A 23255-nucleotide genomic window follows, 5' to 3' on the forward strand; every position below is an offset into this window, starting at 1 on the left:
TATCCCATGATGCCTCCGTACTTCAGTAGAAATCCAGGTGCCTATTAAATTTTGAGATCTTAAGACTGTCCATTGGAACAGTAAAAAGTTAAGATAGATTGGTAGGAATATATACTAACTCAGAAAATGTGATATCTTAGAGTTTTTTCCTGTCTCTGAAACACAGTAAGTTCAGAGTTAGTATATTATATACAAACACATACTATACCTATATATCTATATGTATATGTATATATATATATATATATATATATATATATATATATATATATATATATATATATATATATATATATACACACACACACACACACACACACACACACACACACACACACACACACACACACACACATTGTTTTGTGTCGAAACTGTGTTTGATCAACCACATTTGGTCGACTAAACAGATTGTCAACAGGTGTGCGAGATCTCACAATTTTGGGGTTCGTGAGTATACCCTTTCCCCAATTTTGTACAATCTCAGAGTTAGTATATATAAAATTACCAGGGGGTATAGAGGATGCAATAGGCATGTCCCTTTGCAAAAAACAACGTTTTTTGCTTGATTTTTGATATTGTATGGACCAATGTTGTTTTTTGACATGTATGTGAGTCACCTTTTGTGTTTTCAATATTATAAGGTTGACTTTTTCAAAGTTGATGTTTAGTTAAGTCAGCTACTTTAGGTAATCTCATATATAGCTATATCTATATTTATATATCTATATCTATATATCTATAGCTATGTGTGTGTATATGTTATATATATATATATATATATATATATATATATATATATATATATATATATATATATATATATATATATATATATATCACACACACACACACACACACACACACACACACACACACACACACACACACACACACACACACACACACACACACACACAACATTTTTACTCCCCCCAAGCAGCACGTAGTACTCACTTCTGGGCAGTTTGTGTGAGCGGCTGAATTTAGGTTGACCATCCATGGAGGTGGAGGCCACTTGCGTATGTTCACTGCAGCAGCCTCTGCATTGCATGCAGTATTCCTCTTGGATGGGAGGTTGCACATACATGGAAGCATACATATACCTCTTGAAGGCAGCAATTCCGGAGCTTGCAAGGCTGCTATAAGGTGGGAAGAAGTTAGGGTGCACTCCTCACAGTGATATGATGCAGCAACCAAGTCCTTGATCTCCTTTCCTGCTCCAGACATGGGCCGGGTTGCACCTGTAGAAGACTAATGTGAGCCTAGTACACCTGATGAATGAGATGAGAAGCTGCAGGCAGCTAATGGTCAGGTGCAAATGTGTGTGTGTGTGTGTGTGGGGGGGGGGGGCAAACAAAAAAAAAGTGTGACACTGAGTTTCAGAATTTTCTGCTATTTGACAGAATCACAGCTTAATAGTCAAAGTTTCAGGGCACATAATGTCAACTCTTGCATTTAAGATGGACACAATTTTCAACTTCTGTGCACAAAGAATCTGGGACAAAGCCAAAAAGAACAGCAGGTTTTGCACCAACATGCATTTTCTGAGCAATGCGAACAATCAAATTCTTAAAGTTTTTCAGTATTACCCGACTGTTATCCTTAGTGATTTACCAGAGAATTAAAGGACAGAGCAAATATATGAGGCAAAATCATTTGACAGAGTAAATTGTATTATTATGAACTTCTCTGCTCTGTTGACAATCCATTGTTTTGCTGAGGTTGCAGTCTCAAATCAAATACAAGGATGAATAATTTGTTGACTAATCTTTTGTGATAAACCACGTTAAATGCTTTGCTTAAACCTATACATGCATGAAATTAATATGCCCATGTCCCTTCACAGGTTTACTACCTTTCCGTTTCCCCTGAGTGATGTTATATTTTGTCTGTGGAATGCATGTGGCTTTCAGTCCTATGTGACACAGGAAATGCAAGTATTTGGAGAATCTCCTGTAGACAGAAGCAGGACATAGAGACTCCATATACACACTAACCAGAACTCTGGATCAAACACCAGACACTCAAGCTCTGAGGCAGCAGTCACAGCCCTTGAGTTACTATTGATGAGGTGAAATCATAGTCCCTGTGTTTCCATTGTCAGGTACCTCTGCAATACACCATATTTGTTAAAATGGTGATTAGTGGGGGTCATGCAATCTCCACCCAATTCTGGAAGATGATCCTTCATGGACTCAATGGTCTAGGGTTATTCAATTTTAAGAATTCTTTTAAACCTCTTTTCTCAGAGAGTGGCCTGGTACTGACATGTGTAAGCTGGGATATTTGTTGATTGGATTTGATATTTCCTTTTGCTTTTATTAGCTGTGTAGACAGATTCATTCAGTATTCCAGGGTATTTTACTCATTATCAACACAGTAATTTAGTAAGCTACACTATCCCACTATTTCATTCAGTTCCCTTAACAAATATGCCCACCTTTTGGGGGGTGGTTGGTGAGTATATCCCCTATGGACATATACTAAGGTGTGTAGAATGGGTCTTTGAATGGATACCAGATGTCTATAAGCTGCCATAGTTTAAATGAGTTTAAAATAATCAATAAATATGCCTCATTTTATTGAAAACATTTAATAACACACTAAGCCTGATATTGTCTGCTTTTTCTGCTTGTATGCTTTCCTGACTTTAATCCTTCACTTTTCCGTAAGTATAACATTTTTGCTAGTTTAATCACAGGCTGTGAAATAAGTGGTTCCTTGGTTCTGAATAGCAGATGTCAGGCATCATTTACTTTTCAACAGCTTAAAAAGTGCAAACAAAGTATTGTAATAGCACATCTGTTTCTCTGATTCCTGTTATTTTTCTTGTAATTATTACTTGTAGTTTTCTTTCCATCCACAAGTTGCTATTAAAACAGATGACATATTATGACTACATACTTCATGGGTGGTGTTGTCAGTTATTTTTTTATATGTAGTATAACATCGCCTTCACATTTAGTTGTACAGAAATTATTTTAGTTTACTACTCTGTAGCATTCCCACTCTGTTTCTAATTCCATGGTGTATAGCCTGTTTTTGTACTGGGGAATTCTTTTTAATGACTTATTTGATATGTGTTTTATAATGGGTTGAACAATTATTTAACTTTCCTAATTACTAATTGTATCCGATAGATTTTTATGCATTGGAAGGTTCAAGTCAAACTGGGCATTTTCAAGTAAAAGACATCAAGAACAGGTCATTGTGGAATGCCCTTGCTTAATAGTCTGACTTGAATAAAGTTGCCTTTTTGCCCCCATCCTTCTATACCCTTTTGCAATTAATGCATTTATTTCCTTATGTAGTGACTAATACTCAGTTTCCCATGCAGTATACCTCAAGAAATATAATCAAATTATTTCAAAAAGTCTATGTATATAATATCACGGGCAATTTTCAGCTCTATAGCTATACAGGTATGAATGCTGATGAAGTCTTGTGGTTCAAGAGACAAGAGCAGTAATTAAATGTTTTATTACACTAAAGCATGTTTTTTTTAGCTTCATTCTCAGTCCTTGGTTTATGTTTCACTGGTTTTCATGTGGTGTTTGTCTATTAAAGAAATTATGTGGACTGTAGCTGAATAGGAATGAATAAGAAATATGTGGGTGTTTTATAGAGGATCGTTGTCTAAAAATATTGAATGATTATTGAGTTTAAGTTTCTTTAGCAATAAATACTTAATGCAGGATTCTAGTTATTTAGATTTTGATTAGATTTAGCTTATCAGACTATACTTGTGCTGTTAACAGTTTTGTTTGGTATAAATAAAAATCTCAGTTGCTTCTTTCCATTCAAGAAAGATATTGCTCATGTTAATATGATGGTTGAAGATATTTGGTTGAAGAAGTGCTAATTCTTCAAAATGATTCCAATTATTTTTTATTAATTCTACCTTCACCTGCTGACTTTTTTTTTTTTAAACATTTTGGCCATCATATTAATATCTTGAATTAGACATACATGTTTCCTTACATGGCTTCTCGGTTTTCCAGAACACCATGAATCAATATTTTCATTGCTGTCTGCTTTGACAAAGTAGTTGACTTTATTTAGTATTGTTTAATTTTATAAGTATATTTGCCCAAAAGCAATCTGCCTGTGTAAGGCAGATTTGACAGTTTTCTTTTTCACTTCACCTTTTTGTTTGTGTATAGAGAATACTGGAGGTACTTGTTTATGTTGCTGGCCATCCTAAAGATCAGAATACTTAATTTTCTTTGGATTAGCTCTTCTATCAAACGTTTTGTGAGATACACTATTTGGTGGTCACTTGTTCCTACTCAGATACTCACATCTACTTTTGAGGTTATTGTACCATTCTCCAAAATGAAATGCACTAGTGAAAATTCTTTAACAACTTTGCCACAGACAGAAAGGCAGACATACGAATAGTCATCGTTGGCTGTCTAGGGTAACAAAGTGAGTAGTGTTTGACTGGGGTGTAAGACAGTAACGTGGGCAGCTATTACTTGGTAATTAAAGTAGCAAAGTAGGAAAATATTGCTGAGTATTAAAGAATGTAAAGAATGATGGTGTTATTGGATATTATGTGAGATAAAATGGTCTGCTACTTCTGTGCATTACAAGTAATACACTGGACGGCTCTTACACTTCCCTTCTGATCCATGAATGGCTCTTTTTGTACTTTGTTCCACACTTTTTCCATTTTGTCATCTCTCTTTCCTATTTTGTCTGATTTGACAACAAAGGGTCTACTCAAATTTTAAGACCAATATTTATAAAATCTTTGCCAATACAGTGGTGTAGAGGGATAAAGCCCTAACTACATCCCAGGTGACATGGGTTTGATTATCAGCTTGGCCAACTAACAGAGTGTCAGGGACTGATGGGTGTGCCCATCCTGGTTGAGAGGGCACTTGATGATACTCCCTAAGGGAAAAATGGTCCAAAGAGGGAGCTGCCATCTGATGTAGTTGATGAGCATGGGGAGCAGGGAAAGGGAGTGGGTAGACCATATAAAAAGAACCCCCCATATGGAAACACAGATGGTCAAGCTGCCAGGATGCCCTTAGGATCCATGAACAGCTAGAACAATACTGGAGTAGTCCAGGGGTTAGGAGAATGATTGGTCAACCCAGCAGGGACATGGGGTATTATGGGCCAGGCCAGTTGGATGAGGTCGAAGGAGACAAACAATAATTATAAAATCTTTCTGTTTCTTTGTGCTCTTGTATCTCTTCCATTGGGGATATGCCACTATCCCTCCCCATGCGCTCTTGTATCTTTTCCATTGGGGATATGCCACCATCCTTCCCCATATGCTCTTGTATCTCTTCCATTGGGGATATGCCACCATCCCTCCCCATGCGCTCTTGTATCTTTTCCATTGGGGATATGCCACCATCCCTCCCCATGCACTCTTGTATCTCTTCCATTGGGGATATGCCACCATCTCTCCCCATGTGCTCTTGTATCTCTTCCATTGGGGATATACCACCATCCCTCCCCATGCGCTCTTGTATCTCTTCCATTGGAGATATGCCACCATCCCTCCCCATGTGCTCTTGTATCTTTTCCATTGGGGATATGCCACCATCCCTCCCCATGCACTCTTGTATCTCTTCCATTGGGGATATGCCACCATTCCTCCCCATGCGCTCTTGTATCTCTTCCATTGGGGATATACCACCATCCTTCCCCATGCGCTCTTGTATCTCTTCCATTGGAGATATACCACCATCCCTACCCATGCGCTCTTGTATCTCTTCCATTGGGGATATACCACCATCCCTCCCCATACTACTTTTCTTATCCTTCCTAATAATCTTAAAACCAGAGAACACTATATTCTACTCTGAATCCCCTTTTATTTATTTATTTATTTATTTATTGGCATTTGGTTATCGGGATAGTCCACTGGGCTATGATGACCCATTTTCAGTGAAGGCCTGGGGAGAAAAGCTCCAAATACATAACATCTTGAACAATTGTATACAATTGTACAGGCAAGATTTCTTCAGAGTTAGAGTTTACACATATTTAACAAGAGAGAAATAAATACATATGTATAAACAAATATAAGTGGTTACAAAATGAAACAGATGTAGTTATGAAATGTTTATAGATGAATATAAAAAAGAGGATGAAATTAGGGAAAAGAGTTAAGGTTTACATGTAGTTAAGGAGAGAAAATTACACAAGTACAAACAGATATCAGTGGTTACAAATGCAATTGATATACTTATGAAACAGGATGAATGTAAAGGGGATGAAATTAGGGGGATGACATTTTATTATAAGCTGCATTGCCATGGTCTCCATGCATAAGCACCATATGCAGATAGATACTTATATTACCTTGGCCACTGGTAACGCACCTCATTAGCAGGAAGCCATTCTTAGACATAGTTCATCAAATACGGCCTTTTGACCACTTTGTCAACATTATTGTATTTGAACAAAAGGCCCTGTTTCAAAGGTTTATTTCTGCTGACCACAAGGTGCCAGAAACCTGGAATTACTTATAATAAGCACATATTTAAAGGTTGAGTGCCTTGTATGGGGGACATACCTCTCAATTGTCCTGTTTTTCACAGAATGCCTACATATTTTTGCCACATATTGTTGGTGTGTCCCTCATAAAATTTCTTGTTTTCTGGCAAATCACTGAAGACTGAAGTCACTAAATAATGACATACATTTGAATATCAGACTTCATATACTTCAGAAAATGTATGTTAACAAAAAATACTGTCACTGTAGCAAATTTATAAGTTTATAAGTTTAATATTTAAAATCTGCTTCTGGGCCTTTGTCGCCCATCATTTTAGGCTTTATCCAGATTTCTTGCACTAAGAGATTGAGAGGTATGATAGGGCAGTGTGTGGAGCTCCCCCACCCCCAAGTATGGTGTGGAGGAAGAAAGGCTTGTTGTTACTAGGTAGTTACAATATAATTTGAGAAGTACTTGCTATGTATTAGTAGTAAAGCTGGTCAGTAGTTACAGGCTATCTAAAAATGGATTGTTGGCTTATTATTACATGCCTGAGATAGTAGTGCGGGCAGGTACTGCTAGGCAATTAATGTGGGCATCTACAAGTGGCTGTAAACTGTCACATATTGTAATCTAAGAAGGTTTGTAGGGGGTGTGCATGTGTGTGTGTGTGTGTGTGTGTGTGTGTGTGTGTGTGTGTGTGTGTGTGTGTGTGTGTGTGTGTGTGTGTGTGTGTGTGTGTGTGTGTGTGTGTGTGTGTGTGTGTGTGTGTGTGTGTGTGTGTGTGATAAATTGTTTCGATATTTTAAGTGTATTGGGTGTTAAGGAGTTAAGATGTCAGTGAGGGTAGGGTGGACAGAAAACACTTGGCAATCAAGGTAGTAAGGTATGGTGAAAGTGGAGACAGACAGGATACCATATTGTAATATGTTAGGAAGAAATTTGCAAAATGATGTAGGCACTCAGTATGTTGGATTGAAAAGTGGAAAGGCAATATCAATGAAAGACATGTCATTTAGAACATGAACGGGACTTTATGGGTGTCTGAAGAAGTAAGCTGAACAGAAAGTTAGAGAACCTCAGTGGCAGTGTGCTGAGAGTTAGTTTGTAAGCATAGCAGTAGGTAGAATATGCATTATATCTTTGTATATTGCTATATTCTAATAAAGCAGGTTTTGCCTGTTAGAAGCAGATGTTCCAGGCTTTTTGCCATTTCAGTTTGTATCTTACTATCTTCCCATGTTAGTAGTAGTATCTTAAGCTGTTTTGTTTTTTAGGAATAAAGTTGCTTTGCTTTAAGTTAGTAATAACTTACAAGAAAGTCTGAATTATTATGCAGTCCTTTAGGGTAGCTAATAAAAGGCTGGTGACACTGTACAGAAGTATAGTAAAATTACTTAATATATATTGTGTTTCTGAATTGTGTATTACATTTAAATGTTTTTTGGTATTAAAATTTTCAGTGAAAACATAAAATGCACGTAAATGAACCTTTAAAAAATTTGTTGCCATACTGTGCTATACATTATATAAAATAAATAATTTTGTGCTGTAACTCACACAGTCTTATTTGTATATAGCAGCTCTCCTACACACTACTTTGCTCATCTGGATCCGGACAAAGCAGGTATGATGTTTTTTTATGACAAATAAGTGTGTTATTAAATCAATACAACTGCATGCTGTTATTAATGGATAGATTGGATAATGACGCCAAAGAGCAAAAGAGTTAACCAATATATGGGACGTTATTGCAGTAAAAAGGGGTGAAGAAGTTGCATTACTGATTTTTACATTAGGTTACACTGTCCCATAGACATTGGTTTGATTTCTGTGACACCAAATGCAAATAGAATGACCAAAATAGCACTTTTTTCTCCTAGCGTAAAATACTGCACTGAAAACCATAAACATGCTTTTTATGCCTTAATGCTTTGTCAGCAACAAGCAAATTATGCAGGATGCTTAATCGTGCATGTTTATTAGACATACACTTAGTAAAGATACACACACACACACACACACGCACATGCACACACACGCACACACACACACACACACACACACACACACACAGACACACAGACACACAGACACACAGACACACACACACACACACACACACACACACACACACACACACACACACACACACACACACACATATCAGTGCTTCACTGCTAGTAAAAATCATCAGTGATTTGCTTGAAGGAAGGAATTAGTAAGGAACTGATACAAATTCTGTTTTTTTACCCCTCAATTTGCATTTGTATCTTTACTGCTTGTAAAGTATGTGGCAGAGGTGGTGAATTAGGAAATTACTCTGATGCACAGATTTGCCTTGTGCAGGTAAGTAATGAAGCATACTCCAGTTTACAGAACTAAGAGTAGTTTTATTTTTCTAAATCGGTGACTTGTATTATGGTGCATCGTGACTCTACACAGATTTTCTTAATATACTGGAAATATCAATGACTTTTTAAAAGCTAAATGTTATATTGCAAATTTAGTGCCTTAACAGAAATGCAAGTCCCCTTTTTTGAAAGGCAAGTTACTTCTTCCAGTTCATGGTCTGATGGTTAAGGCTCAGTTGTTTCTAACTTCATATATACATGCTCCCTCTTTTTCATTCATTTCCTCCAAATACACTTCTCTGGAAGTGTTTCCAACCCTGACAAATGTTTTCACACCGTTGGGCTATTGGGCTTTCAGTCACCCTTTCTGTGACTCTATCTCTTCTATGGTCATATACAGCCTGTTTCTGATAATCTTCCTCTTCCATTGGCTCAGCACCTGATAACTTCCAGATAAGTTTGTTGCACTCCTGAACTCTGCTACAATTCTCTCACACCCATACCTCCCAAATGTGACTTATTGTTTATAGGTTCATGGATGTGTACTAGGCTAACAGCCCTGGAGCCTATATAAGCCTAGCCCAAGAAGATTTCCTGACATCATACCACCCAAAGTTAGTTCCCAGTGCCCCTGTCAAGCATGGCCACTGAAGTGATCCCAGGGGTGAACTTCCTATTGCCCATCCACTCGTCAAGATTTCTCTTAAAGAGGGCCAGTGAAGTGCTCTGCTTGACGTGAATGGGAAGTTTGATCCAGAGTATGGGAAGTCTCTGGGTTAGGAACCTGTTCTGTTTATTGTGGTAATGAGGTTTAGGTCCCTGGAGCATGTGGCATGGAGAGATTGGGATTTCTTTAGGTGTAGCATATCTAGCAGCTCTGAGTGAAACATGGCTTTGTAGGTCAGGCAGAGATCACCTCTAACTAGGTGATACGAGACAGAGTATAGCTGGAGTTTTTTGTGTCTGTCCATATAATGCATGTGTCTAAGGCCTAAGATCCTCTTAGTGAGGTATTTTTATGGCCTTTCCAGTTGTTGTAGGTGTCTAGTGAGATACATACCAAATGGGGCGTTGTATTCTATAGTAGGGCTAATGAGGGACGAGTAGAGAGGGATTATGACCTCTTTCTTCTTGGATGAGAAACCTTTTGCAATGAGATGTGCCACATAGAAGAACTTTCTGACTACAGTGGCAATGTGGTTATAAAAGGAGAGGTTGCTGTCAACCTGTGTCCCCAGGTCTCTTATCACACCTTTGGTGTTAAGTGGACTACAGCTTATGTGGTAGCTCATGGGCACCGAATTTTTCCCAAAGGGAATGACAATGCACTTTTTGGCATTGAGCTTAAGGCCATGGTTCTGGCATCAGTCATTGGTGTCAGTGAAGCCTTTTTGTAGAATGTCTACATCAGTTGGAGAATCAATAATGGCTCCCAGTTTGCAATCATCTGCGAACTTGGTCAGCCAGAGTCCCTTTGTGTTGGCTTGAACTTCAGAGAAGAAGATGCCAAACAGGATAGAACCTAGGACTGATCCCTGTAGCACACCACTTGTAAATGGTCGGTAGTCATATTTGGAGTCTGCTACTTTCACAGTGTGGGTTCTATCAGTGAGCCAATTGGCAACCCATCTTATGACATAGGGGTTTATGCCTAGTTTAGTGAGTCTATCTATGGTTCCTGAGTGAGGGAGAGTGTTGAAGGCCTTGGCAAGATCTAGGTAGGCTGTGTGAATTACCTTGCCCTCATCCACAGCTCTGGTGACAGACTCAAAGAAGTCTATCAGGCTGAACAGGCATGATCTACCTTTATCAAACCCAAACTACGTGGGGTCCAGAGTTTGGAGATTCCCTATGTCCTTAATTATAAGTCCATGATGATGCACTCCATAGCCTTACATATCAGACTCATCAGGCTAATGGGGCGGTAGTTTCCAGGGTCTGTTGTCGCTCCCCCTTTGTGGAGTGGGATGAGTGTAGCAGTGAGCCATTTTGATAGGAACAAAGCCTGAAATGAGGCTGTGATTGAACAGGGTACTCAGGTGTGGTGCCAGTTCACTTTGCAATTCATGTAGAACACAGCCAGGGATATTATCAGGTCCCATGGAAGCTGTATTCTTGGCTTTGGACAGTGTGGTTTTTACCTGTGTAGCCATAATAATAGGGACTTGGTGTTCCAGGTATTGTGATAGGCCCTTTAGGGAGTGAAAGGGGGGAGGTAAAGTTTGCACTGAACGTGTTGGCCAATATGTTCCCTCTCTCACTCAGGAACCATAGCAGAGCAGATCTGAGTACTGACATGTAGATTCTTGACATAACTATAGAATGCCTTGTGGTTGTCTTTAGAATCTGCAGCAATTTTGTTTTCGTAGCTAGCTTTAGAGGATTTTATGATGGATCTCAGTTTTTTGCTGAGGCTAACAAAGGAGTTTTTCCAGTCTTGGAACTTCACCCTTTTCTGCAACAGTGTTTTTTCCTTCTGTTGTAGAGTTTGTTTATGGTGGGGACCACCAGATTGACTTCCTTTTTTTTGGAGGAGAGCATCTTGGTTCTGTTTGGTATGGCCCATTCCATGCATTCCATGCACTTGTGTATGTGCTCATACAGTGCATTGGTGTATGATTCAGCAGTCATGCACCTATTGTGCAGAATGTCCCTGATTTTGCCTCATATTTTGCCCTCCCCTGATAAAATTGCACATTTTCTGATAAATCACTGAAGATTATAATCAGTCAGTAATACCAGTTTTTAGAATTTCATATTTCTTACTGAAAGAGTGCTGATACAAAACGTGTTATTTTGTTAACTTTTAAATGAATTTACAGTAATATTTAAACTATGGGGACACTGTGCATGAGTAGTGAAAAGAAATTAAAGGTATTTAGTAATAAATTTGAGATAGTACAGATCAAGATGTCTGCATTAAGAATCTGAGTAATAAGTTTGTCAAAGTATGCCATCAGTTAACAGGGCTGGAAAAGAAGACAGTATCAACTATTAACCCTAAGAAATGTGACTCAAAAGCATATGAGTTTGCAGATTTAAAGAATGCAGTTTATAGTCTCTCTAATTCTATGAAAATATTTAACTTCTCACTAAGATCACAATAAGCCCCGAACTCATGGACATTAACATATATGATTCTTATTCATAAGGGTGAGGACTAGTTCATTTAGCTATGAACTATTAACTAATTATCTCAGCGTCTCATACAAATTAAAGGAGCATTGTGTGATTGTGTCCAAAGAATAATCACATCTTAGCTTACCTGATAATTATTAATATGGATCAGATAAAAAGACGTAAAATAAAATCAAAAGAAGCTAGCAGCACTGGGAGGTACATATAATCTAAAAAAAACAACTAATAAAACAACATATATAAAACAAAAACAAGGTCTGGGCTTGTAAAACTTTGTTAAAAAATAAAAAAAACTCCAATCATCTTGTTAAACAGTCTTCCAGGGAGTATGTCAAAATATAGTATGACATGAAAAGGAACAATCAAAATTAAAACTTATCTATATATGGTAGAATCATTCATTAATATAATAACCAAAGAGATGCAAGTTTTTATGATTTATACTTCTTCAGACAGACCATTAAATGGTAACTTTCTTATGTATAAGCAACTTTAACTGAGACCCATTAACAACTCATTAATTAATGTCTCAATTACCTATTTCTTAAAATATTTTTTAAAGAAATATATTTGTCAAGTCCAAGAGATACTCTAGCACTGAACTGTACATTTCATTGTACTTAGCTTTTTTCTACCTCTGCTCTTACACTTGCAATGTCTAGCCTAAAATCTAAATTAATGGAATTCTGATGCATTGTTCATATTCATTTAGCTTATTTCACTCTAAAACACTTTTCATAATCATTTTGTTTATTTCACTCACATTTTCCAGAAATACGGGCAGCACATTGAATGATTTCCTTACCTTCTTTTCTGCTATGAAGCCACATAATTTCCCAGTGTTGCAGATCTTCATTTGGTAGAAGCTGTGATGCCACTGCGGTCTTTAGTGGCCATCTTAACGAACTTCTCATATCCATGTCTCTTTTACTGAGGTTTGTCTTTGGTGTGTGCTTTTGGAGTTTCTTTCATGTTTCCTCAAGAAAGCAATGGTCAGGTTTCTGTAAAATTCCAAAATGTTCTGATTCATCAAAGTGCATCAGGCATTAAACTGCTTTTTTGAGGATGCAGCATTTAGGCATTTGCTAGTATAGAAATACTTTAAAGTCATGTAAAGATGACTTAACTGCACTGTAGCTTCAAAATTTGGATGCATGTAACATAGGGGATCGTGATTGGGTCACTGATTGTAACTTGCTTATTATTTGTTCAAGAGAGACATGGATACCAAGAAATTCAGTTTGAGAGGTGACTCTTGGCATCCATGTCAAGAACCCATAATTTTAAGTTATGATTGGAGAGACAATTAAAAGAAAATGGAGGTAATGCAGTTGGGGACCACTGTATGTCTTCACATATTCCTTGTGTAAGGGAAGCAGCTGGTTCCTCAATACATTTTAGTGAATATAGACAGCAGACAGAAACAGAGCTGAAATTAATCTATTTTATGTTCTGCTGCTGTTATATACTCTGAGATACCAGTTGAATAGCACCCTGGTTCAACACTGCTATAGTACCAGACACAATGTTAACAGCATAGGGGATATTTAACAATTGTTAAGCACCCTCCTGAGTGTTGTTAAGTTCAGGTCTTGCACTGTAGTAGCGCTGAAATCATTTAACTGATATTTGAGAGCAATAACAGTAACCCATTTACTACAAACCTTCTAATAACTGCTTTGGTCTTAACAATTGGACCCAAAGTATTTGATAAGATAGAGACAAAAGTTAGAAAACTGCTTCATGCATACCAGAAGATTTAAAAAGAAGTGTTTGCCAAGACTATACACCCTAGGCCTGAAAGAGACAATGACTTCCTTGAATGTAAGAACCAAACTCCACTCTCCCTCCTTAAATGCAAATAAAATAAAGCTGCAGCCTAAAGCTCAAAATGAAAGGATGGTCTTTTATTCCACTGAATTCACACTTTTAGTTGAAACAAACAGACAACAATTGACTAAGCACTTTTGCCTAGCATTACAGCTAAAAAGGCATCTTCAGAGTCAAATGTAGTAGTGCAAGGCACCCTGTTTAAAAATGTATGTGGTAACATAATTATGACATAACTTCCTTAATTGCCAGTGTTAACCTTCTGTTTTCCAGTTAAAATTAGTTAATTTTTTTTTCACATAACATCATATTTAAAACACAAAATACAAAACAGACACTACATAGAAACTATTTAGAATCAGCACCTCCATATTTATTTCCTTGAATTTGTCCACATGTATAGGACAGCAGTTGTGTGAGTGTATACATATTTCTTGACATCATCTGATCCAAACATAGTGAAAGTTCTAATCCAGTCTTATGATATAACAATGTTATTAATGGCTGTGAATATCATAAGAGGTCATCAGTAGACTACTTCCAAGAGGAATGAGTCCAAAAGACCTTCTCACCATATAAGCATTAATTTCTTTTTTGAGTATCAATAAATTCTCTAAATGCGTTATTTTCATAGGCAGTTTGTTCTACCTTCTGCCAACCCTCACAAATAGTTATTACACATTTTTTGATATTTTTAAATACCTTTATTTAATTCACACATCAAACAATGACATGGGTACACATACAGTTTTAGAAAAGAAGAGAAAAAAAATCACTTTAAACATTTTTAATCAACATCATACATTACACATATATATTTTCTTTTTTGACAATTATCATTCACTTTGATTGTGCATTTTCACTAGTTCCACAGGACATTATTATTTTTGATATTATTTACATAAGCAATTAAAGTAATCCCTAAAGTAATATGGCTCTAGGTGATTTGGTTATGTTGAATAATGTCGCCAAAATGGGCATGGGTAGTTACCGGTGATAAGTAGGTTGAAGACCTGGCCTACTCTGACCTACACCAGGGACCCATGTTAATGGTGGGAGGGGTGTATATGCCCCTATTGGCCAGTGTGTGACTGCCATAAAGCCCAGCAGCCCTGGGTGAATAAGCTGCTGGCCAGCCAGTGTCTAGTTGCCCAGCCTGAGTTACCTGGGATAGCTCTGTTGAGCGAGAGCTGGACATAAAAGCAATCAACCTGCCAAACATGAACTGAGAATTGCTACACTTAATGTAGGTTCACTGACAGGAAGTGGATGACATGATGATACGGACGAGGCTGAACATTCTATGTATCCAAGAGACAAGATTTAAGGGCAATGCAGCAAAGCCACTTAGCTTGGGATCCAGAGTCTACTACTCAGGAGGGGGACAGCCTAGAAATGTTGTGAGTATTGTGGTGAGAGACAGGCTTTAGAAGGCAGTGAGGGATATCATCAGAATTAGTGACAGACTCATGTCAATCAAACTCCAGTATAATGATAAGGCAGCATTCATAATCTCAGCCTATGCCACACAGCAGGGTTGTGATAGTGAGGAAGATAGTGCATTCACACAGCAGTTGCAAGACCTACTAGATAAAGCAGTACAACATGAATTTGTGTTGATAATGAGTTACTTGAATGCAACATAATGGGACAGACAGAACAGGATATGAGGACTGCCTGGGTCCACATTGGTGGGGCAACAGGAATAAAGAAGGAGAAGATATTCCAAACTTCTGTTTGATAAATGGCCTGATAGTAGCCAATACATGGTACAGAAAAAGAGACAGTCACAAGATCACATACAAGAGTAGCCAACATGCAACTCAGGTAGACTTCCTCCTAGTAAGGAAAAGACACTGGGGTGGAATCCATGATTGCAAAGTCATCCCCAGTGAAAATGTTGGCCCACAGTATAAACCACTGGTTGCCACAATCAGCTGCAAGGAGTGGTCAGAGAAGGCTCTAAGGTCAACAGAGACCAGGCTGAAGACCTTGAAGTTGACTGAAGAGAAAGTCCAACAGTTCAAGGAATTAGTCAGGGCTCTAGCACCCCAAGAAGAGGAGGAAATAGGTGAAGTTGAAGAAGAATGGCAGCGCCTCAAAACAGCATGCGTTAAGACTACAGAGCAGGTATGTGGCTGAGCCAGGTATGGAAATAAGGTGCATAAGGAAAGCTGGTGGTGGAATGCAGAAGTCCAGGAAGTGATCAAAAGAAAGAAGGAGTGTAGGAAAAAATGGGAGATAGAAAAGCTAGGAAGGAATACTGCTTGGCTAACAAAGAAGCTAAGAAAGGAGTTGAAATAGCAAAGAATAAGGCATCAGAAGCACTCTACCAACTTCTGTAAAGTGACTCAGTTGGTGGTACAAAGAAACTATATCAAGTTGCAAGGCAAAAGCAGAAAGATAAAGAAGATAGTCAGACATCCTTCATAAGGGATGCCAGCAACAACCTGCTCACCAGTCCCCAGGACATCAAAGGAGATAGAAGGAGTATTTCCAGCAGCTTCTGAATGAAGAAAACCCCACAGAAGCTGTACTGGCCCAAAATAGCCTACAATGAGAGAAGAAGAGGAGCCCACACTAGAAGAAGTAAGAACAGCACTAAGGAAAATGAAGGTAGGGAAAGCAGCAGGCTCAGATGAGGTCACAGCAGATATCATAAAGATGCTGGGTGAGATAGGGGAGAAATGTCTCCTGAGGGTACTCATAGCAGTGTAGAGAGGAAGGCATATCCCAGATGACTGGAAAATAAGCATACTTGTGCCAGTGTACAAGAACAAAGGAGACATTCACAACTGTGGCCAGTAAAGAGGCATTAAACTCCTATCACATTGCATGAAAATTCTGGAGATGGTGATTGATAAACGGATACACAGAGTAGTGGAATGTAAGATGGGAGATGAGCAGTTAAGATTCAGATCAGGATGCAGCGCAACTGACCCGATGTTTGCAGTAAGACAGATAATTGAGAAGAAGCTAGAGATGAGGATAGAGTCCGACTGCGCCTTCCTAGACTTGGAGAAAGCATATGACAAGGTCCAAAGAAAGCTGATTTGGGCAGTACTGCAGTGGTTTAAAGTCCAAGAAACATTGGTAGAATTAGTACAGGCTATGTACAAGGACCCAATGACTCAAGTACAGACAGTGTGTGACCTCACAGAGGGGTTCCTAGTGGAAGTGAGTGTGGGGGACAGATCAACAAAGCTACTGTATGCAGATGATGTGGCATTACAGACAAAGTCTGAGCAAAAACTTCAGCGAAGGATAGGAGAATGCAATGGAAAACTGAAGGCACATGGGATGAAACTAAGCACAGATAAGACAGTGGTAATGGCAGCAAATTGGGAAAATAAGAAGAAGCTGAGAATTGAGATAGAAGGGAAGATAGTTGAACAGATAAATAGCTTCAAGCATCTGGGAGGGGTTGTTGAGGAGAAGGGAAGTCTGAATGAAGACGTCAAAGCTAGAATCAGAGAGGCTGCAGCCAACTGGCATAGAGTCTCAGGTGTAGTCTATGACAGAATAATGCCAAAGAAGCTGAAAAGTATGGTGTACAAGACAGTGGTGTGACCAGTACTACTGTATGGTACAGAAACCTGGACAGAACAGATGGATTAGATAGAGGTGGTGGAAATGAAGTGCCTGAGAAGGGTGGTAGAATGCACACTGTGGGACAGATGAAGAAATGAGGACATAAAAGCAGAAGCTAAAGTAACTCCTACTGCAGAAAAGATCAAAGAGAACAGATTACAGTGGTTTGGACAAGTGCAGGAAAGCAGAAGACAATCTAGTGAAGATGATTTGGAACAGACAGGAAGAAGGTAAGAGGAAACTAGGACATCCAGCAAAGAGGTGGATGGATTGTGTGAAAGAAGATCTGCGACAATCAGGCATGAGTGTTGATGTAGGCAGGAGTGTGACACTGAATCAAGAGAGATAGCAACAATTAACACAATACCCTGACCCCATGTAGAAAATGGGAAAAGGGGGGCTTATGATGACGACGATGATGATGATGGTGATGATGATGAATTAAAGTAATCCCTAGTGTACATTCTTTTATGTCTTTATTCACACTTCCAAATTCCCACATCAGGTCACTTCTAAGCAGCCTATAATGTACCAAAAAATGTTTTAGCTTCCTTTGTGTTTTATCCTAGCTAATATTCTTTAAGACCTTCACTTGTGCAATAGAATATGTCTGCGCTTTCTCCATTCTCACTATATCTTTCTATTGTATATACAAAGTTATACCCATATTCCATGACTGCTCTACTACGGCTTGTAAATGTAGGGATCAGGACACCTTCATCCATTGATGAAATTATTATCAGTATAGTTTTAATTGTTTCATCTCTTAACTCTTCTTGATATCTCTCCTTTAAAATGTAAATCCATTTCAGTTATTATTTCTAGATCTTCTTCTTTATTACTTGCTTGAATTACAGAGTTGCTAAGGCTATATGGGTACACTGAGTTATCAGCACCAAAAATAATCAATATGCACTTTTTATCAATGAATGGGACACCATTATTAATGGCCCAACTGTATATATCGTCCAAATATGCTTGCATTTGTAGTTGATCCTTTTTGCAAGTAATCAGATTTACAACCTCTGCATTGTCTGCAAATTTTGGTGCTGTTGGAAAAATCGACAAATATATAGAGAATAAGAACAGTCCCAATACTTAACCTTGACTTATATCTTTTTCTTCATTAGTTCCTCTGACTCTATTCCCTTCATGCAAACTGTCTCATTTCTGCCATTTACCTGTCAATAACTCAATGAATAATGTAGTGGTTGACCTTACCAATAAAGTATTACATTTATTATGGTATTGTGTGGCTTAAATGATATCTAGTTCTGGAAAAATATTCATTTTTTCAGTCACTCATACCCAAAAGTATAAGGGATAATTTATTTTGTTTCCAATATTTGTCTTCTTATTTTGCTATTAATTTAACTGTTTGTTTCCAAGACTGCCTCATTGCAACAGTGCCGAAGTAATATCCAGTAATAACACCATTATCTTGCCTACTGAGCAGTATTTAATAATTAAATCAACTTTTTATTCATGACATTTTTCAACTCTGCACTGCCTATGACATTATTGCCTCCACAAATCTCTACACCAAAATATTTATTATTTCTGTTTACTAGTCTATGTAATCCTTTCCTTATATTCGATATCCGTACAGACACAGTGTGAATACCACTGCCACATTTTATCAGTTTTGGTAAATAGTTCCTTATTCCTCTTAATAATGTTGAGCCACATATTATTACAAAGTGCCCTTGTTCTACATCTTCTGTCTCATGACTTTGTTTGTCCCTACTTGGTATTTCCTGTCACCTAACATCCTTCCTCACTTTCCAGTTACCATCTGCTTCAATGTTTCTCTCCTCACTGTCTGTTTCTTGTTTGATCCAATTTTGAGTTCTCCTTGAAGCATGAGGAAAACAAGCCTACAGTGACATGCGCACTCAGCTTAGCAGGAGCATTTAAGAAAGAAGTAGGCATGGATATTGTGTGAGAAGAGTATGAAATATAGGCAGCAACATGAAGTGCTAAAAACAAAGAGATTATAAAGAATGAGACCGTGCACACACACACGCACACACACACACACACACACACACACACACACACACACACACACACACACACACACACACACACACACACACACAGGCGCGCACACACACACGCACACATACGCAGGCACGTGCGCACACACAGAAAAAAATGGAAAGCCCACAGATTTAGAGGCTTAAAGTGCAGATAACTGATGAGACAGCTGAATTTTGATATTTTCATGAAGAGTTGTTGCAAGAATGGCTTAGGGAAGGTGAATTATTTAAATTATAAGATGAAAGGCGAATAACAGTTCAAGACTGCAAACTACATATGTGATGTTCACAAAATCTATAGAAGAGGTAGGAGATTACAGATGATTATAGATTTTGTAGCATGGAACTAGAAGCAGTTGAACATCTTCTTGAAGGTTGCAATACACTTATGGCAGAGGGTTTGTATACTGAAAGGCTCAACAATGTGGCAAGGTTCTTACACTGCAGACTGTAAAACAATACAAGGCAGCTGAAAGGCATTACAAACAAACCTCAACGGATTACTTAAAATGAAGAAACAATGATTACATGGGATCACCCAGCACCAACAGTTAAGATAAGTAGAAGTAAGAAAACCAGATATTTCAGTCAAAGAGAAAAAGAACAGAAGCTGCATTGATTATCAAAATTGTTACAAATTCTAACATAGGGAACTGAAAGTTATAAAGTTATAAAATAACAAGAATTATGAGAACAAACTACAACAATGTGGAATAAAACCTAGCTAGATCCAGTGGTAGTACAAGCAACTGGGCTAATAAAAATCAATGTTCTAGCATACTTAAACATTCTACCCATCCAGGTAACTACATATGAATTACAGAAAGCACCAGCAATGTACAGATAACTACCTCTCAGAAAAGCACCTTTGGCAAATATCAAAATATGAAGCAAAACTGATTTATCTACCTATCTATCTTTCTTCAATTGTTAATCGGATAAGCCCAATGGGCACAAATGTCCCTTTTCAGGGATGACTCAGAAGCACTTTTATAAACTTTAATTATGCCTTGACCGTGGAATGGGGTCCATTCTTGCCATGGTATTAAACTTATCAGAAGTTGGGGAAAAACTGTGTCTTTGGATGTAAATACAATACTGCCAATGAAAAAAGAAATGGTCATGTTCTACTTTATATTGTATGTACAGTATTTCCAAACTTAAAAAGTATATATGTGATCTGTGAATCCAAATTTCTGTATACATCTATGAGATCTACAAAGGGAAATAATGCATGTGGGAGACAAAGCTAGTACTATGTCATATGCCTTATTTAGCAGGCATGTCTAATGCAATTGTATTTCTTGTTTAATGTCACCCTTTCTTTAACAGAAGCACTGAATGAAATCCCAGATGTGGTGTACAGGACTGCTCTGAAGCTGCACTCCCTTCAAAAGCGTTGCCACTGTAAGTACACTATTTAGTTATTGCTACATTTTCCAGCTCCCATAGGCTTCTGACCTTCCATCTGTAACTGCAGATGAGGTGCAGAATTATCCAGGTAACCATCACCCTATGTGCTCACCTGCATAGATGCTCAAGCGGTGGGTGTGTGATGACTGTAGTGAGGGTGTGTCACTGCTCAGTATGCAGCCTATCTTGTAAAGTAAAGTCAACAAATGGAAAACAATTGCTCTAAACAGTCCAGCCAACACAAATACAAAGGAGCAATTGAAAAAGAAAGCTCAAATCCTTGGTAATGGAATAGGTTTGGGGAAATTTCGGACCTGGAAGGAATTTTTGAGACACCTTTGAAATGTACTTACCGCAAGGGGAAAAGTTTAAAGATCATGTTAGAGGGTAAAAATCAGTGGAACAAATTTAGAGATGGTAAAGTTGGCACTTTTAAATGCGGGTGATGTTCCCAATGCCCATATATATGTACTAAGGAGATTATCTTTATTAGTTGTAGAGACAGATTGATCCAGAGTAGATATTATGTGAACTGTGACACTAGTGGAATAGTATACTTAGCATTGTGTGATCACTGTGATGCATTTTATGTGGGTAAATCCGAAAGGAAGTTGAAAAATAGAATATACGAGCACAACTATGAGATTAGGACTAAATGCATTAACAATGCCCTGTATAAGCACAAAAGAAGTTGTCAGGAAGCTAAGTTTAGCTTTTTTATTTTGGAAGTGGTAGAAAAGAATATAAGGGGCGGTTTATGGGAAATGTCTATAGAATACAAAGAATTATGGTGGCAATTATCATTGGAAGCCAACAAGTTTCTAGGATTGAATGATGCAGTTTCCCTTGCTCCAGTCCTAAAGCTGAGAGCAGAAAAATTGTAGGTCTTATTTACCTTTCATTTAGGTTCTGGAAAAATATTTGGCCCCCTTAGTTTGTTTGAATGGTACATAGCACAAAACACAAAAATATGAATTAATGGAGGGATTACTTTGTTTGGTCTGTGGAATAAATTATTTTCCTAACACAAGAGGGTGCTATTGTCCATATAGAATTTTCAGTCATATTCTTAACTGTTTTTTAAAAGTATTTTATATTGTTATTAAAATGAATGTAGTATGGATGACATATGTTTTATAGGAAAGTATTTATATGGCATATTTGTATTTTTTGAAGTATCAATTTTTAACAGTTAATCAAGTAGAAAAAAAGCTGCAGGTACTCCACGACAAACGAAGCCAACCAGTCACCTTAGAAAAAACACTGCTTTAATCAAATAAGTAAGCGCTTTCACATCTATACAAGATGCTTCATCAGACTTCAAAAAGCAGAACAAACAACCAGTTTAAATCCATTACAGGTTGTCCATTAGACCAATGATACATCACGTACAATAATTCAATCTATTGCCATAGAAACAATTAACAAGTTTGAATTGTTAAAATATTAGAATGTTTAAATACTTTAATACATTCAAAAAAACTCTTTTGAAAGGCAACATTACTAAGACACTACTATAAAATCTCCTATAAAACAGTTTAACAGTTAATGGTTATTTAATGTATTTTATGAAGCATTTTTAAAGTTTAATGAATTAAAACATTTAATTGAACTATTAATTAATTATTAGATAATTGATTGTGAGGGTATATATTATTGTGTATTTACTAGGTATGCATTCAGTTTTCTTCATCTCAGGAAGTCACTTGAAACGAAAACGCAGGATATATTTCTGTACAGCGTTATTGTGTTAGAAGGAATAGGAGTCTCTGTGGAATAAAGTGTATTACATATTACCAAGGATTCGAGCTTTCTTTTTCAATTGCTCCTTTCTATCTTGTAAAGTAGATAGATCCTCATTCTAGCACAGGAGCAGCATTTTAAGACATGCCTCTCTTCCGCCAGCCTCAGGAAGATGTGAGTATGTTTAGCCTCTTCATTCCTCTTCTTTCCCATGTGACTTCTTTTCTGCCTAGCCTGCTGCTTCTACTTAGGCCATAGAGGTTATAGTGGGAGATTCATTCCCCTGTCCTATAGGGTCAGTATAAGTAATGTATTTATGAGTGGTGGAGAGATGAAGGGGAAACACAGAAGACCACATGGCAGCCTTTCTTGTGCCATTAATCACATGATTCTCTGTCATCTGCTTCTGGGTCTGTCATCTCTTACAGCTACACCTGTCTTTTGGAGATGGGGGTAAGCATGAGCACTTCTCTCTACTAAAGATGGACACCTCTCTCTACTAAATATGGACACCTCTCTCTACTAAATATGGGCACCTGTCTCTACTAAAAAAAATAAATCACTGGATGAAGGAATAGGAAGTACTTTCTGTAGTACTGGTGGGAAAACATTTCAATGTTTGGTTGTAAACCTGCAAACACTTAAAAGATGTTGACAAAAGAACTACATCAGACATGTACA

At 37.7% G+C, this 23255-nt stretch overlaps 1 protein-coding gene across 3 annotated transcripts in view; it reads left to right on the forward strand.

Annotated features, from left to right (window-relative positions):
* DYTN (dystrotelin) overlaps positions 1 to 23255 on the forward strand; it is a 410223-nt gene that overhangs the window by 21500 nt on the left and 365468 nt on the right. For 2 of the 3 annotated variants that reach the window (XM_044078253.1, XM_044078254.1), the window contains exons 3-4: positions 8044 to 8090; positions 20751 to 20825. In XM_044078253.1, coding sequence (XP_043934188.1) covers positions 8044 to 8090; positions 20751 to 20825 — 122 coding nt within the window. The remainder of the gene's footprint in view (positions 1 to 8043; positions 8091 to 20750; positions 20826 to 23255) is intronic. The other variant, XM_044078255.1, reaches the window with a different exon arrangement.

This window comes from Protopterus annectens, chromosome 7.part0 (assembly GCF_019279795.1).
Source record: "Protopterus annectens isolate FY-2018-M chromosome 7.part0, PAN1.0, whole genome shotgun sequence".
Taxonomy (NCBI): domain Eukaryota; kingdom Metazoa; phylum Chordata; order Ceratodontiformes; family Protopteridae; genus Protopterus; species Protopterus annectens.